This window comes from Sander vitreus, chromosome 23 (assembly GCF_031162955.1).
Source record: "Sander vitreus isolate 19-12246 chromosome 23, sanVit1, whole genome shotgun sequence".
In the NCBI taxonomy this organism is placed as follows: domain Eukaryota; kingdom Metazoa; phylum Chordata; class Actinopteri; order Perciformes; family Percidae; genus Sander; species Sander vitreus.
The window spans coordinates 4,202,170-4,221,431 of record NC_135877.1 but is presented as its reverse complement, the minus strand read 5'-3'; the positions used below and the strand labels follow the sequence as shown (position 1 = coordinate 4,221,431).

At 38.9% G+C, this 19,262-nt stretch overlaps 1 protein-coding gene across 1 annotated transcript in view; it reads right to left on the bottom strand.

The window, feature by feature from the left end:
* cmah (cytidine monophospho-N-acetylneuraminic acid hydroxylase) overlaps window positions 1-16,936 on the bottom strand; it is a 37,615-nt gene extending 20,679 nt beyond the window's left edge. Inside the window, exons 1-5 of the mRNA XM_078243126.1 lie at window positions 16,807-16,936; window positions 4,880-5,090; window positions 4,705-4,796; window positions 2,236-2,345; window positions 1,380-1,570 (exon numbers count right to left, since the gene is read on the bottom strand). Of these exons, the coding sequence (XP_078099252.1) occupies window positions 1,380-1,570; window positions 2,236-2,345; window positions 4,705-4,796; window positions 4,880-5,085 (599 nt within the window). The 5' untranslated portion in view covers window positions 5,086-5,090; window positions 16,807-16,936. The remainder of the gene's footprint in view (window positions 1-1,379; window positions 1,571-2,235; window positions 2,346-4,704; window positions 4,797-4,879; window positions 5,091-16,806) is intronic.
* Between the last annotated feature and the right edge of the window lie 2,326 nt (window positions 16,937-19,262).

Genomic DNA, 19,262 nt, shown 5'->3' with positions numbered 1-19,262 from the left:
TTTAATGTATTTTTTTTTTTAATGTTGAAATGGATTTTAAAAGATATGGTATCGAAAAAAGTATCGTTAAGGAAGGGTCAGATCCGGGCCAGTATGCATTCTTTTACCATCCACACAATTTTAAGTTAATTAAGTTAAAACTCTGAATAAACGAAATCCCCGAACCACTACCGAGGTGCCCTTGAGCATGGCACAACCCCCCAACTGCTCTGGGCTCCATCCCACGAGGCAGTCCCCTCGCTTTGACATCTCTGCATACATTACTGGATGTGTATAGGTTTGGTTCTAAAGCTAAAACCCTTTTCAGACATGGAATACGTTACATCGATTCCTTCATCTTTCTGTTGTCATCTTTCTGACACTAAAACTATTTCATGAAACCAAGGTTAACACAAAACAAGCATTGAAGTGGGTTTATGTGTTGGTGCTTTTTGTTGCTTTGGTTAGGCTACAGCTTTGTTAGTCAGGAGACTGTTAATAGTAGGTCCAAAGTTTGTAGAGTAAGTGAGTGAGTGATATTCCACCTGCTGTGTGACAGGGAGTGGCAATCTTAGGTGAGTGGAGGAGGGAAACCAAGTTACAGAGAGTTGTGAACACCTGCTCTAGATTAAAAGGGGACAATAAAGATGTAAATTTTTCAAATTAAGTTATTTTAGCATTGAAGCCTTATTTAATGGCAGAGTAAACGATTTTTGTCGTGACGTTTCAGTGACTCGAGCATTTATTCTGACAAGTGCCATCAGATTCACATAAGGTGCATGTCTAAATCTTTATTCTCTGCTAAAATGGCAGGAAGCTCACTGCTTTATTTTTTATTTTTTTTTGAATTCGATAGATGCTGCTTGTCTTAACATTATATTGTCAGTGGAGTTTTGGCAGATGGCAGACTCGACAGACATTTTAGTCGTGTGTGTAGGGTTGGGCGATATGGAGTATATCAAATATCACGATATTTCTGACCAAATACCTCAATATCGATACCGCAACAATATTGTAGTGTTGACTATTGGTGCTTTCACAAAATATTTACACAATGAGATTTTAGATAAATAATCATCCGTAATGTGGATATAATGACTAAGTGGGTAAAGGCAAATAATAGAACAGTCTGGTAAGTTCAGAAAATGACATCACTTTACTGTAATGCAGCCTTTTAAAACCAGGAAAAGACAACACTTGTGCGATATTACGATATCCAAAATCTAAGACGATATCTAGTCTCATATCACGATATCGATATAATATCGATATATTGCCCAGCTCTATGTGTGTGCTTTGCAGGGAAGTGTTGCTAATACATGATGTTGCTGCGGTGCTGTGATGTGGACAACAAGATATTATTAAAGGTGACAACAGTATAACAACAGTGCAGAGTTTACCTGAGGTGGTCCGAGTGCATATGGCTGATGTAGATGAGATCTGCTGCACATAGTCTGTCCAGGGAGTCTGCTGGAGGCTCATGGAGAAGCCACCAGCCTCTGGCAAATGCAGGACCCTTCAACCACGGGTCGAACATAAAGCGCCTCGGCCCCAGCTGCAGCTCCATGCAGGCGTGGGTCAAGTACGTCACCTGGGTGGGAAGTTCACAATTATGTTGTGTCACAATGGACATACCTGACAAATTAAGCTTAGTGTTAGTTCATGCAGGACAAGGAAGTCATACGCCCGCTGATTGAATTATCATTCCTATCAGACACACCAATCACAAACGTTTTGCTTCCACCACCCCAGCCTCCACCTTCCTTCCAGTCCTAGAGTCCTAACATGACTCTAAGTTTAAAATGGTTTTCAATGTCTTTCTTTTGGCTCACTCTTTTTTTTACCTAGGGGGGTTTCTGCATGGTGCTCCCTGTTTCAGCTTAGCATGCTGCTTGGCTGGTCCAGGGAGCCATCAGTGCCAAGCATAACTGTATTTCCATTTGTTGCAATACATAGTTCAATCTATAACGATAGTGTTCCTGACTAAACTCTAATAAACTGAGTAGACATGGCTACAGACCCAGAGAGTTGAGCTTTTCTGCGGCAATCTTTAAATATCTTCACAAGACTAAATAAAGTAAAGTCAAAATTCAAACTTAACTTTTTCCAAATAATGTACTTTCATAGTTTTTCCTGTATGAATTATATTGTGTTGATGTGCATTCTTATCCTATAAGAATTATTTTGTATTAATGGGTCTTCCTATTGTGCATTTCACATTTTTCAAGGTAACAAAGTGAGCAACAGGATACATACTTTGACTTCTCCTTCCTGGAGCTCCAGAAGCTCTCGAGGGTCATCCAGCCAGGGGTCGATGGGGCTCAACTCAATCAGCTGAAGCCCCCCATCATCCAAAATCTTTACTTCTGTAAGTGATATAACTAGACAGCTTAGCTGGATTTGCAGAGGTCAGTCACAGCTCCACTCTTGTTGAGCTTTATAAATATATATATATATATATATATACCTGAGTGAAAAGTGAAAAAAATAGCAGTATTTGCATTTTTCTTTACAAACTCAAACATTTACTGTATGAACTGAAAAATGTCGCTTTACTTTGAATCACTGCACTAATATTTAGTTGCATAACCATTATTTCTGAGAACTGCTTCACATCTGTGTTGCATGGAGTCGAACTTGGTGCTATGGAACTTCTGGCACCTGTGAACAGGTATTCCAGCCCAGGACGATTGAACTACATTCCACAATTCCTCTGCATTACTGGGGTTTGACTCAGAAACAGCATTTTTGATGTCACCCCACAAGTTTTCTATGGGATTGAGGTCTGGGGATTGGGCTGGCCACTCCATAACATCAATCTTGTTCATCTGGAACCACTTTGCGGGGGCTTCTAGCTGATAGCTTTGCTTCACATAGCTTTCTTCTGATCGTAACAGTACTCACAGGTAACTTTAAGTCTTCTTTGATTTTCCTGGAGCTGATCATTGGTTGAGCCTTTGCCATTTTGGCTATTCTTCGATCCATTCTTATGGTAGTTGACCGTTTTTTCCCACGTCGTTCAGGCTTTGGATGCCATTTCAAGGCAATTGAAATAATTTTGGCTGAGCAGCCTATCATTTTCTGCACTTCTTTATATGTTTTCCCCTCTCCAATCAACTTTTTAATCAAAGTCTGCTGTTCCTCAGAGCAATGTCTGGAACGACCCATTTTGCTGAGTATTTCAGTGTGAAATGCACTATAACCAGCATGCACCAACATTTGCTTCCTTCCTTCCTTAAATATGGACCATAATTGGCACCTGTTTCTTCACAGAATCAATCACCTCACTAATTGAACACAACACTGCTATTATTTTGAACATGCCCCTTTCAATTACAGATTCAATTACACAGAATGAGCAGCATGCATGTCATGACTGTTGGGTGTGTTGCTTTTCTATGAGTCGTCATATCACTTCTACCAAAAAAATGTATTTATGAGGTTAGTGATGTTGGACTGCTATTATTTTGAACACAACTGTATGTGGTACAGTATACCCACTACAATACATTAGACTACACCACTGCCCCACCCCCCGAAACATAATGATATTAAAAATAAAAGGATAAGAAAAAAACTTTCATAGTGTCAATAGGCTAGCCTATCACACCCTCCATCCTTCCCATTGGTTGGGGGCAGTTAGAAAAGTGGTGGAATGGCTAGAAAACTAGAAGGTTTCAGACAGGCCAGGTGCTGATTAACATAAGATAAAGGTAACAGTTAGGCTATTTTTTAGCCTAATTGAATTTATGAACATTAAAAATGACCTTGACATCATAACAGGGAGTCCAGCTGTGACGAGCTCAGTTAATGATGCATATCATACAATGGAGCTATTTGCTAGGCTATGTTGTACTTATAAACTTTCTTCAAGGTTGGCAGGTCTGAGGTGGGTCTGGCTAGTCTACACAGCATTCTGGGATGGGAGAGAAACATGCTCTTGTGTACGTTCAAAAGTAGTTTTAGTCGTGCAACAGGAAACTCCGATTGGACAGATAGTCTAGCTAGCTGTCTGGATTTACCCTGCAGAGATCTGAGGAGCAGTTAACCATAGTCCTCACAAATCCACCGGACATACAGCGGAATTTACGGCGGCAACGGCTAGGGGTGGGAAAAAATCGATACAGCATAGCATCGTGATATTTTCCGTGGCAATACTGTATTGATACACAGACACCAAGTATCAGTCTATTATTATATATGTGTTAGTTTGTCTGCTTGACAATCCCATTTTGCAGCAATATATTATAAATTGAAGTGAGCTGAACAAACAAGAAGAGAAATTTATCTATGTTGACAAAGTTTCCTTTTGGGGACATAACTTGAAATTGGGAAAAATTTGAAGTTGGAAAAAAGGTAATACATTGCAATATATCGCAGAATATTGCAATATGTTTAAAATCGCAATAATATTGTATCGTGACATAAGTATCATGATGATATCGTATCGTGTGGCCTCTGGTGATTCCCACCCCTAGCAACGGGGCAATCCCGGAAGTGGAAGGTCGAGGATATAGACTATATTGACTGTGACACAGGGGAGCATTCAGTCCATCTTGTGGCGGTTGCGCAAAAAACATGCGAGTGTCGCCTGTTTATTATAACCTCTTTGCCACTACCTCAAAATCCAAAATCTGTGTTGTCAGCAGTAATGAAATTAGTAACACACATTAAAATATTTATTTGTTACAGACTCAAAAGAAATTTAAGACAAATGGAACTCACCCAGCTCATCCTGCAAGAAGCTGTCAGGTGGATTCACATATTTCATTGTTGACACGTTTAACTTCCAGTTGTGTTTAGTGCATTTAACAGTCCTGTGGGAGCAGAGCAGCCTGTCAGTTATAATGAAAGGTGCCTTTATTATCTCTACTGTGTGCTTCTGCCAGAATGATCTCACCTTCCATTCAGGTCTTCAATGTCCTTGATGAACAAGCCTCCCTGGTGTTTACATTGGTTCTTGCATGCTTTAAGGTCATTGCTGGTCTTGTATATGATGTAACATTTTCCGTCTTCTGGGTTTTTCTGGAAATTGACTCCGTCTTTGAGTGAGCCGACTGCTTCAGCATCCAGTGAAAGCGACACCTTTGCTCTTTGAGAGGTCATTTTACCTAAATATTAGAATACACCAAATAGAAATTCAGTTTAAAGAGGATTTGAAATTTTAGCACAGAATCACCTCCCTTAGCACAGTTGAATTATGTACACACTTTCTCGTGTTATTTATTTGTTATCTTGCTTGTGGCCTACTACTGTTTAGTTGACTGTTGTGTGGATAGCACACATGTGGTGATGCAGCTTTTGAGTGAAGGTCATGTGTTTACAGGATTTAAGTATAAAGTGAGTGTTCAAATGTTTTATTAACCATACTGTGATTAGAATAAAGCAGGGGTGTCAAACTCATTTTAGATCATGGGCCACATCCCCCTAATCTGATTTCAAGTGACCAGTGAACCACTCCAGAAAGATCAGAAACTTTATCTGCCACAGAGTTTCTTGTCAGCTTGATGTTGGCAAACGCAAGTTGCTTCTGCTACGACAGCGTTCTAAGGCCATTGTAAGAAAAGAAATAATAGACTTAGAGACTTAGACTTAGACTTCTCTTTATTGATCCTTTTGGGATGACTCCCGCAAGGAAATTAGATTTCCAGCAGCAGATTTTAGCAGCATACAAAACACTCTTTAAATAAAGAGGTATAAAAAAATACACTATAGAAAAAGATACAGTATAAGAATAACAATGAAAATAAACTTTTAGCTAAATATTTTTTACAAAAAGTAAACAAACAGTAAACAACAATAAACTACAGATAAAGATAAATATATAGATATATATAGGACTATGTATAATATTGTGTTATTGTACAGTTAATAAATAAATGACATTTAGCATAAATTAGCAGTTAAGAGCAGTTAGAGTGTCCAGGTATGTATGTGAGTAGATTATTAATTTATTGCACAGTGAATGAGTGAGTGGCTACCACGCCTTCCCTTCCTTCCTGTTCTGTTCTGTTCTCTTTACCCTATTTATTCTACTTTCTCCTCCCCCTGAGTGAGGAGTTGTAAAGTATGATGGCATGAGGGACAGAGGAGTTCTTGAGTCTGTTGGTCCTACACTTGGGAAGGAGCAGCCTTCCACTGAACAGGCTCCTCTGGTTGTTGATGACGGTGTGCAGGGGGTGGCTGGCATTGTCAGTAATGTCCAGCAGTTTGTCCAGTGTCCTCCTCTCTGCCACTGTCACCAGTGAGTCCAGCTTCATGCCGACCACAGAGCCGGCCCGCCTGATCAGTTTAGTTTATTAATGTTACGGAGACGGGTATTATTCAGAGAAAAAACATAGAATTTCGAAGATTAAAGCTGTAAATTTACAAAAAAAGAACTCGGATATTCTCTGAGATTTAAGTGGTAAATTTGGAATTGGAATTAATTACTTCTCTGCAATTTTCACACTTTGCAAAAACATCCAGGGGGCCTGATTGGATTGGCTTTGGCGGGCTGGTTCCGGCCCACGGGCCATATGTTTGACACCCCTGGAATAAAGTGAATTAAAGCTAAGCTTTGCAACAGTTTTTGTGTACTTGCCATAGAGATGCCTTTTTGATTCTGAACGAGAAAATGAAACATAACAATCTGTTACAGGAGTGACACTTTTTTGTGTTAAAGTAACAGAGTATGGTTGAGTAATGTAAGGTGTTATGTAATTAGTTGAATGTAGAAAAAGCGTTAACAGTAGTGCTGTATTGACTTAAAAATATACATTTAAACTATATAGCAATAATTTGACTGGCTTTGTGAATGCAAGGCAAAGTCTTTCTTGGTAGGACAATCACATTCACCTGCCCCACACGAAGAGTTTTGACTGAACGAGAAGACACTATTATACTGCGCGTTTACGGTCAATGAATACAACACCGTCCGAGTGGAACTAAAAGCCATGGATAGACTTAAACAATAACTCCTTGAACTGAGCTCTTGGATACACTTCCTCATTAACACTTACAGAATACGTTGATTTGTTATTGAAGTTATGGTAATGTATAAGCTGAGTTTTTATGTTTACATTCAGTCTGGTAGGTGTATGAATGCGATACTAATGGAATTTCCTATGTAAAGAAACATTCATTCTTTATATATACTAGTACAGTGCCTGAGAGCTAATCAGCACATATGTGCGTTGATCAACCACCAGAAACGGAGCCCTGGTGCCTCTGCAAAAATAGCCTCTGGAAGGAACTTGTTTTGGTGGAACATGTGTACGTTCAAAAGTTGTTTTAGTCGTGCAACAGAAAACTCCGATTGGACAGATAGTCTAGCTAGCTGTCTGGATTTACCCTGCAGAGATCTGAGGAGCAGTTAACCATAGTCCTCACAAATCCACCGGAGTTTAGAAATCCAACACAAAGAAAGAGGGAGGACATCTGGCCGAAAAGGACATCCGGTGGATTTCTGGTGGCACCGGAGCAATCCTGGAAGTGGAACGTCGTGGATATAGACTATATATTACCTATATGTATATATAATTAGTTCTTCAGACTAAATATGCTTTTAATACGCCTTAATGGAAGTAAAATAATTTCTGCCAACTTGTGAAAGTGCTATGCAGGTTGCAGGCAGGAAGAATCCAAGAATTTTATTATCAGATTTAGCATGGGCTTTGTTCAGTGTGACTTGGGAGGGCATGACGTCATTTGCTCTAAAAACCCAGGCAAAACTCTACGATTCTTAGTTATTGATTAATGATCCACACTTTTTTTTTTTTCTTCTTTTTTTTTTTAACAGTTGTGAGTTAAACTGGACTTTGATTATATTGTTATATACTTGCTACAAGCCTAACCTAAAACTAACATTTTTTTTAGACTTTTGAACTTTTGAGCTTTGAGCTAATTGCATGTCGCCTTACCATAAAACCGCCCCTTTATATGTGTCTATATACACTTTAGCTGTTTTTCCCCTCCATGGGTCAATAAAGGATTATGTTATCTTATCCAGGTGCTCCGAAGATGTTTCGTCTTTTGGCGAGAGACTTCAGTTAATTATCAGTTATCTTGTGTTCAGTTCAGTAACAGAAATGTGTCAGTCATTATCTTTGAAAGGTTTTTTTCGATTGCTAAACGACACTGGGCCACGTGTGCAAAACTCAAACTACAGTCTGTACTACCAACAGTCACCTGAACTAAACCGTTCACATCTCCTGCAAAACACATTCCAAGCAACACAACTCTTCACACACGTCTCAAAACAGACTCGGTGCAGCCAAACGCTATGAACCATCATCATCTCGATAACACACACTGTCAGCTGTCAACACACTGAGAGTAAAAACATCAGCGTCAAACACCAATACAGAAACTACAACCTTTCTCATCTCTACAGTTTGAACAATTTGAGTGACTTCACACTACTCAATAGTTTCTTTAAAGAAAAGATATAGATTTTATGTAATATACCAATTTTGTGTAAGGTAAACAAATCAACAGTTTGCTTCAATATAGTATTTTGTCTCTAGTAATTTATGGAATTACTGGAAAGAAAACTAAAGTTGCATAACAGTAACAAAGAATAGTGTGACTAATTCTGCCTCTCTCCAGCATCATGCGGCAAGTTTTCTTCATCACATTGGATGTCTGCATCATCTCTAAATACAAATGAATGTGGTGTTTCCATTGCTTTAACCTCCATTACTTTCTGAAAAACAGTAAGAACGCAGTGTTTTTAAAAAAAATGTTATACACTGTAAAACCTGATAAGTTCACAGTACTCTAGTAATATTTGACGTAACTGATTACTCGAAAATATTTAAGTAATGCTTTTAACTTTTTTTAGTGTATGTGTGTGTGTGTGTGTATATATATATATATATATATATATATATATATATATATATATATATATAAATCATTTGTTCATTTAACTTAAAATGTATCTTTAGTTGTTTTACATTTTTTAATGTTTCTTTACTTAAAAAGGTTACATTTTTCTTGACAGAACTTACATTTTTGTTACTTTTTTATTTTTTTTATTTCTTAACTTAAAAGTATTATTTATGTTTTTAATAGTTTTCAGTGCTGCCAATTAAATAACATTTATTCCATTAAACCTATTAAGATTAGATCTTACTGACTATACCTTAACTGAATAATTGTAATTTTGTACAAATTAGTATGACAAACTTACTGAAAATAAAACGTTTTTCAAAACTCAATTTAAAATGCACAAGATGCCACATTTCCCCTTTTATAATCCTCAAAAGAAATACAACTTCAATGTTACAATTCAAAGTAACAGTTTGCCTTTTCAAATCCCTTAACAATCATTACTAAAGTAATGCAAATGTTTCTGCAAATGTTTATATTCTCCAGGAACAGTTAAAATGCAATTTCCAATAGCATACTAGTGAACAGTATCTTCAAAAAACACATTAGAAACTGCTTTGACAGCAAAATCCTACCAGCTGGACTTTACCTTTACTACCTGCACTGTATTTCAACATTTTTTTAAGGACAATGCTGGTGCAATTAACAAATGTGTACCCACTCTGTCGTTCTCTGGGACATGTTTTCATGCTAATCCAATGTGTTTGGAGCTTGAAACAAGCTAGCGCGGACCGCTGATTAGCTTACAACGCTAGCATTCAGGCACAGTCTTTCTAACCTGTCTGTACACTTACAAAGTTCTCAATGCTTCGGTTAACGTTTAGGGACCCTCATCATGCTACTGTTGAATTGTGGTGATATTTTGAGCCTTTTTATTGGTATAAATAGCAATTTGTTTTTACTTTCCCTGTGCCCCGAATACTAGCGTAATAAGCTAATAAGCCATCTTGATTTGGAGTTGATGTTTCACGTTCTGTTATGTAAAAAAATTGTTTCACAATGCATACAATTCATTTTATATCTTGTCATGTCTCTTTCTATTTCCATCTGTCACCTATTCTCTCTCTTTCCCTTCCTTGTGTCTCTCTATATTCTTCTAGCTTTCCATGTCTCTGCCACATTCTCATACTCTGGCTTTCTCCCTCTCCAACCCCTTGGCTCTCTCTTTCTGTCCGTCTTTCCTTGTATCTGCCACTCTGTTTTTATATCTCTTTGACCCCTCCCTCCAACTTCTGCTTCTGTCCATGTATGTATAGCACCCTTTCAGCTTTTGTCTCTGTGCTGTTCTTTGTTCTCTTTACATATCTGTCTCTGCTCTTTCTAGATCATTCTCTCCCCCTTTCTTCCTCTCTCCCTCCAACTAAGCCTTTCACTTAGAAAAACATGTTTAAAACTTGTGCTACAATCAACAGGGCTTCATTTTTAGGCACAAGATGCAACATCATTTTAGTTTAGTAATATGAATCTTTTCTATGCAGAGAGAGGCGATTTGTCATTGAGCTCTGAGATGGTCCGAACAGTTAAATGTCCTGGTGAAAGTTCATTGGACCGTAGATGTTCTATGTAGTTTGCTTTTTGTTCTCTGCCAAGAAAAACTACATGATTATTCACGAGGAGAATCTGCTCAATGTATGCTTTTGCAACATTGGGAAGCAGTGAGACCATCACAGATGAGACATTTGATGTCTGTTGGTGAGGTTTAAAGAATGATGGGGCACTGAGATAGTAAGCCACCGTATGTTGATGCCTGTTTGTTTTTAAAACATTCTTAAAGTTTTGCGTATCATGTACCACACGCTTGAAAAAACTGTGTTTTCCCTCAAATCTCATTGTCCACAAGTGGACGAGAGGGCCAAAACACCATATGAGGTCTGGGTAGTGTTCAATGTAGTGATGTTCTATGATCCTGTATTTTGGTCTGTAAATACTGAAAGGATTCCTCAGTAAATGATGGGCAGAGTGCTAACTCGACTATCTCTTTCAAATCCATCACTACAATCCATGCTTCATCTCCCTCAGGAACAGTGTCACCAATAATCAAAGGGAGTAGTCTTAGCAATGTACCATTTTCATGGCCATTGCCACCAATGCTGTTTTTAATGGCAAAGGTTTTTGGAACAGGCTTGGGTTTATTTACCTTGTCAGTATGTTGGTATGGAAATGTTGCAATTTTCCCATTTAAATACTCAAGGGTGAAGTATTTGTGACGGAACAACTCTCTAATACGAAGGGCCAGTTCTATAGGCACAATGCCCTCAAACAGATCATGCAGCACATCTGGTGGGAAGCCAGTGACTGCATGAAAATACTGTAGACTCTGGCTCAAGACACAGTTTTGCTTAACACCAAACTGATCCTGACTATCCCCTTGTAACACAGCATGCACATCCCTGTCATGGCTGGCTTTTGTCCTCAGACAAAATGTTCCACCTCCAACATCATGAGACTGAACTTCGTCTCTTGTAGCTGTGCAGAATCTACAAAAATATTTGGCTCTGAAACACTGTGTGAAACCTGCTAATGCATGGGCTGCAAGGTTATCGGACACCACACACATGACTGTGCCCCTTACTAGCTTACCAATGGACTCAATGAACACACCATCTTGTTCAAGAGTATGGATGTCTCGTAACAGAGGACCAAGTGCTCGTTCATATCCAAACTCCTTAATGTCTGACACTTACATAATGCTCCCAGCTGTATCACATGCAAGGCTGATCTGTATTTACTGGGGAGATCAGCAACTACCCAGTAGACAGAACACAGTTTATGAATTTTCCTCGATGTGCCAAGTGGATTAGCTATTTCAAGATCATCAATGTACAAAATGAATGGTAGCTTAAGCCCGTCTGAAGAAGACAATAGTTCATCGTCTTGGAAGTATGAGCCATCTTGGTGGCTCTCATAATGACCCTTTTCTGCAATCTTTGTCTCTTGAATTTTGTCATAAATGTCAGTGTGAATGAACATTTTCTGAATCATTTCAAGAATGGGAATGCGTACTGCTGTGTGCCGAGGTTTTAGCACATACTCGACAGGCATTACCACAGGGTAATTTTTCTCAACAAAGGATCTCCTTCTCTTGTTTGAAGACAACACTTCACCTTTGGCCGTGGCACTGACAAGAATGTTATTGTCCATCACAGCGCTGACTACTTCATCCTAAGTACTTTCACTTGCATTAATGTCATGGCTCTGTAAGACTTCTTTAATTGTATTTCTGAGGAGTGGCTGGGACAGAGTAAAAATCTGAGTCAAATGCTCCACTATTTCCTGAGATGCCATGTCAGATACATGAAGAACAGTCTGCATCTTTAGGAATAATGATGCCAAGTTATGGTGCAACTGCTCCCTTAAACTTTCAGTGTCACATTGACTGTCCATATCAGAAATATCAAATATGTTTGCGTTCTCACACTGAGCATCTTCATCAACACTTTCAGCAGTAGGTATGACAGGGGCACTGTCATGTTCTGATACAAAGACATTATCATCAAAGTCTGCACTACCTCCTATGGTGTCTACTTTTGTGCCCATTAAATGATGAATGCACATTTGTTGTGTATGTACAGTTCTTGAAAGGGCATGTTACCATCTCATGACTTTTGAGATGACTCCTCAAATGACAAAATACTGTTGCCTCAGAAAATGGCTGTTTAAAGTCACATAGGGGACATGTAAACAGTGTACATGTTGCATGTGCTCTCTCTCTCTCTCTCTCTCTCTCTGTCTCATCTACTCTGCATGTGTCAACATAGCACCGTGACATGTGAGTTTTCAATGCATTAAATGACTGAAATGTACAAATGCAATCACTGTACAGACATGGCAGAGGACTGACTCTTGAGTAGTGGCTATGTTGCAAACGATAGTGCCTAAATAATCTTGCCCTGGTGTCTGAGGTTACAGAGCACAACTTGCACTTCCACTCCATTGAATCACCTGTACTCTGCAATTTAAATAACATTTTTAATGCGAGTGATTATTTTTACCTTGCATTAAATAGGCATACATCCTTAGAATAACTAATGAATGGAATGCCTTTTAAATCAATATTAAGTTAATATGCCAATGACATAAATGTATCTGGCATTTTTCATAATCCTGCATTTATCTATATAAGGGGGATTTCTTATTTCAAAGATGTATTCAATTTAAAATACTTTTTTTTATGTAGGGGCAATTAATTATGAGTAGCTTCTACAGAAATACATGCAACATTCAGATATAACGTGAGTGCCTGGACTTTGATCATTTATACCATTGTTTTCATCATGAGCTAACCCCCTTTTCTGAAGTATTCCCCTCCATGAGCACCGAGGGACAGCAGAAAACACTCCTGTTTTCATCCTTCCTCATAAATAAGTGTAATTATGAATGTAAATTACTATTAAATGACCTAAATTAGATAATATTTCATGATTTCACAGCCACATTACTTTTTTTAAATTAACATATTCATTAATCTATTTCATAGGCACATTTCTTCAATGCATTGGCGCTGTGGGCCGGACTGTTGAGTTCTATTGCACCTGACTGCAGTACGCAGATCGAGGTTGGGCTAAATGTGGGCGGAGCTAAACGTTTGACTTTTGAAAAGTACTTTCCATTTCAATTTGAGAAGAGTGAAATGCCAAATTCACAATTCACAAGCCGTTGACAGGTACTCCCTCCGCCGGTGGCTCTAGTGCTTTCTTGTTTGCCACAACACGTGTTATATTTTAGTTGAAATTTGAATAGGCTATATCTTGAATAGGCTTTTTTTTCAACTGATAACTTAACTTACATACCCAAGTTCAATCAACACATACATCTGACAAAAAATTAAAGTAGTCGACCCAATGAATAAATGCAAGTTTAACTTTCAAAAACTCATAAAGTTGAGTTCAAAATCCACAACTTGTATAAGCTCGTTCAGTTAAAAATAAGAAATAAGTGGACATAACTAAATGGGTCTGTAATGTTTTACAGTGCACCACTGTTCTGCTCATCTACCTCATGTCTATTTCAATCCTATAATTACAACATTGTTATTAATATATTATCATTGCACTGATCTGCCTTGCTCCTCATATTTAAATCCTAAAATATGTCTATTGGCCGATATTGCACTATTCCTTCCCTCTCTTTTGTATATTTTTTGTAAAATTGTAAATTATATTGTATTGTTATACTGTACACTATTTTCTTCATATTCTTACCGTCAACTCTGTTTTTTATTCTTAATATGTTAAGTGTTGTACTTTTGAGAGCAAAGATTACCGGAGTCAAATTCCTTGTTTGTCTACGCAAACCTGGCCAATAAAGCTGATTCTCAACAGTAATCAGCCACAGTCAGTGTTGAAGAGCAGGAAACCATACTTTCATTCAGCGAGTCGGCTCCTACTACTTTAACTACATTTTTCAGTGGCTGATCTATGGAAGCGTTGGATTTTGGGATCTGAATTTGACCAATTGAATTGGTCACAGATTTACTGATGCAGAAATGGAGAAGACGCGTGCGGCATATCTTTAACCCGCTGAGCAGCAGCTTTTAATGGAAAATTACGAGGAGGTGAAACATATAGCCTAATATGCAAAAAGGGAAATACGGCTGTTGTTATCAGACAGAGAAAAATGCCCAACATAAAATAGCGGACCGACTGAATGCATAAGGATTTAAAAATATCTACTTACTAGTCACTCCACATTTTTACAAAGTTGTACACTGTGTTTTAATTGCTTTTAATATGCTTGTTTTATGTGTTGGTTGTATTGCTGTATCTGTTTCTATGTGCTAAATGTGCTGGTTTTACTGTAAAGTGTCTTTGAGTAGCCTGTAAAGCACTATATAAATAAAATGTTTTATTATTTAGCCTACCTTGCCTTAAAAGTGAGCAGAGGGAATTCATGTTCCTCGGGAAATGTACCCTAAGGACTAGGCTTAATTTCAAACCCGTATTCACAACGCGAGAATATGTTTTACAACCATATGCACAGATCTCTATAAACTATGTCTAATTCTAAATACCTTTCTACAATAAATGTTCATACAGAACAAACATGACTGGACAAAAACTAGAAAAAGAAGTAAGTGACTTCAATACACACTGTAAGCATATCTGTAAAACAATATAGCCTATTATTTCGGTTTTTTTTCTCACTCCCAGATGCGTGACAGCACCAAAATAAAAAGATTAAGAAGCTTTGTGGCGTTCCAACACATTCCCACTCCCATCTCGTAAAATACGGGCGTTTGGTCAGGTGCCATTGTCGTCGTTATTGACGCTAAAAGTCTCCTTTAGAGTCCGCTGCACGGTATGGGAGGATCCCCCTGCCTCCCTCCAGGAAGGAGGAATAGCCCATTTCCTTCCCATTGTCCCACTCTCCGGTGCTAGTGCAACTATTTCTTATCATGTAAAGAACTGCAATAGTAGGATTTACATGAAACTTGTGACAGCAATAGTGACAAGTAATGCATGTTAATAAAAATAAAGCAGAACACATTCAGAAGACAACAGAATAATTGTTAAACACGTTTATCTCGGATCAGAGCGGCAGCTGATTTAACACATCAGACTCCAGGATTAATCTTAGCCTGGCTGTTAGCCCGCTCTGGGGCAGGCTAGCTGCAAAGAATAAATCTCCATGGTTACTTGGCTGGGTTTAATTCAACCTGCTTTTGTGCAACCAAATCAAAGCTAAATTCATCCAGGATAACTTGAATATCCCGGCTTAATCCCTCATCGTGGTTTTGTGCAACAGGCCCCTGGGCGCAGAAGAATCCACCTGTGACCTAAAACACAAACACCCAGTGGTGTAGTCTAATGTATTTTAGCGGGTATACTGTACTATATAAATATATGGACCAGAATGGACATATTAAAGTGGGGCGTCTGGGTGTCCTCCCCCAGGGAAGTTTTAAGCATTAACGACTTAATTTCCTTCATTCTGATACACTTTAATGCACCAATTTACGGTGGAAATACATTTATTTAGCCTCTGCGAAGAAAAACACAGATGGCAATTCAAAATATATTAAATATAATAAAAAGTATGTTGTTACATGTCATTGTATTCAGTGGGTATATGGAAATCCTGGAGCTTTCTTAGTGGGTATAGCCTACTGCGTATACCTGCGTATCACGTAGACTACACCACATCATAGGCGTCGATTTCGGTGGGGACGGTGGCTACGCGTGCCTATCACATTTCGTCATGAGTCATTTTGTACCCACCACTTTTTTTTTTGAAAACCTCGAGCTCAGTTTAGTTAAAAAAAAAATAAAGTTCATAACACACAATTCTTGAGCGACAGATGCCAACAAATCCACAAAAATCTCTATCCCCACAGGGCAGGCACAGACACAGCCGTTCTGTGGTGCAGAACTACAGATATTGTGCCGCACAATATGACTGAAGCGCCTGCTCCGTTATTCCACGGGACGGTGCGTAAGCTCAGCCGCCTGCTCGCACTTTAACGCCGCTCACTTGCGCTCTAACTTCGGATAAACTTTTTTCCCCCCTACACATCGCCAAGGAGCCTGGGACTTTTGCCGTGTGTTTGTCTTTCTCAAGGATTGTCAGATTCCGTTTTGAAATGCATTTTTTTCGGAGTTGAATTAACTTCCCCTGATCTGTAGGAATCATTCAAGAGGATTGTGTTTCCATTGAAACCCCAGAACCAACTCTTTTCACAGTTTAACTGTTTAACAGTTATTCAGTGTCCCAAAAGTACACACCATCATTGTATACATTTTTATTCATTTATATTAGTAAGCTACAGGACAGCGTCTTTCAAAACATGACCTGCGCGAAAGAGAAAAAAAAGCACTTCTAAAATTGCACTTCTGAATGCGCCTCTGTTCCCAGCACATTTCAAACCAAACGGACGCCCATGACGCCACTGCAAACACTGTATGCCTGTAAATACTACTTTAAGAGCATTTCAACAGAATACAACACCTGACTCACCTCAAAAGATGCTGTTTTATCCCGAGAGAAACGGTAAGGAGTCGCCGTTGCTTTGCAGAGTGGAAGTTCCACGCAGCTATGTATGTGGCCTGATTTGAATACTTGTGCGCTTGTGTGTGTGTGTGTGTGTGTGTGTATGTGGGGGGGGTGATAAAGCAAGGGATCAGTGAGAGAGTGATGGCGATTAGCTCCAAAGCGAGTACCTGACTCTAGAGTCATAGTGTCAAGTGTCTCCCCTGTTCTTTCTGACCACAGTGGGAAATCTGGAGCAGGAGAAGTTAACCCTCTCCTTGATTTCATGTTGTTTATGGAGAAGGAGAACCAGGCCAAATGAGTAGGGGGAAATGCAACACTACCAAGCCACGGCCGAGCGATGTGCGTCGCTGCGAGGTGTAGTTACATTTTTCGAGAGGTGCAAGTCAGGTTACGGCGTAGGGTCCGGCGTAGAGAGGGGTCTGTGGGGGTACACCGTCGATTCTACGCGCAACCATAAAACGGCCTGTTACTCTTCTTCACTGTTAAGCGCGCACACGGTCTTTCTTAACGCCACACCCTTGGCAAACTAAACACCTTTTATATTTATTTATATATATATATTTTTTTTTTCAGGGACCTTATCAATATCAGAAAAGCATATAGTAAAGATTGAAATTGATCTGAATGTATTTATTGACATAATGCTGATAATATAATACAGTCATTAAGGTGTTAGACAACAGCAGAGCAGCACTTCAAATTATACAGCCTTTTTCTATATGAATAATACGTATAGATATGTGGCGTTGCTCCAGCCAAGAGCATTGGTTGACTTCTGCTTAGCTTTCAGCGACGCTTCAAAGTCTCCATGCTAGTGGTGCGTATGACTCATATTACATCCTTCTGTTTAATTAAGTGCATTTTAAGATTGTTGAATCATCACTTGCGATCCCAGATTTTTACATTGGTGGGACATTGTTATGACCGGCTCACAGGCCACAACAAAATAGGGAGATGCACAGTCAACTTAATAATAATGAAGTGACATTTATTACATTTATTAAAACTGCCATGCAGTTGGGAAAACGAAATGAATTTAAAAAACGTGATTGATTAACTTTAAAGGGATATAGTTTGGATTGAGTTGTAAGGTAGCTACTTATCCATAGTCGGTATAGTTTTGCTTTTCTGTGCGAAACGAGGCACGGCGAGTCTGAGTATATTTTGCACATCAGCCCAGCCTATTCTGTAGTGATAGTCTGTTTTTTTTAAGCCCCGCAGTCACCCGGCGCAAATGTTATTAAACTAACGTTACTACTGCACCCAAATCATCCCACAAATCAACTATTTTAAACACTTAAGCAACACAATAATAGCAAAACTGTCGCGTAGCGCTGTCAAATGTGCTGATCCTGCAGCTACCGTGGTAAAGTTGGGTTTATATTGGACGTTGGATATTCGACACATTCGAACAATCTATTATGCGGTTTGCCATTTTGACCTATTCATGTCAAACCACTTTTGGTGAACTCAGCTAACCCCCCTACACATAACACAAAGCTTATTTAAAAAGAAAATATTGAGATATATTGAGATATGTCAAAGTTGATGTTTTCATAGTTACCTACACAGATTTGTTTGTGCGTAATTTGTATGGAATGCCATTTTATTCAGAATTAAATAAATACATAAATAAATGAATACATACATAAATAAATGAATCAATAAATAAATATGCCTTTGAAATACATCATGAAATAAATAAATGAGGCAATAAATACATAAATAATTAAATAAATGTAATTATTTCGTGGTACTTTTACTTCATAAGTCCACATTTATTTTTTTCAAGAGACTTTTATTTCATAAATCCACATTTATTTATTTTCGTGGACTTTTATTTCCTAATGCCACATTTATTTATTTCCCTCTCTATTTCCAGTTCTTATATGCAACTCAGGGGGCGTGGTTATCTCTCACATTCAGAACAGAGCCGTGGGCAAAAAACGGCTGGCAGAGTGAGCGTGCAACACAACAGGCAGTTCGCAGTACTTACCCAGCGCACAGTCACCTATTCTGGGATAACTAGACCACCAACTAGCGCTGACCTGACGGAGCACCACGACCGGCAGTTTGTGCTGACCTGACAGAGCACACAAGAATTTGTTTGTTTGTCCCTAGACATTGTTGACGGGGTTGGCTCGGCCACTGCGGGTTGACACAACATTAGCTGAGGCGGTGTTAAGTGAGCTAGCGGGCAAATGACTGCTCTAATTCACATTAAACTGAACATTTCCGTTGAAGGTGAAGTGAGACACGGTGAATGGGAATTCTTCTCGAAGAGAAACGGGTATCTCTCTCTCTCTGTGCCTGCTGCGCTGTGGCCGTGTATGTGTGTGTGTGTGTGTGTGTGTGTGTGTGTGTGTGTCTGTGTCTGAGACCTCCAGCTTACAGCGGGTTCTCCGAGCAACGAGCTAGCG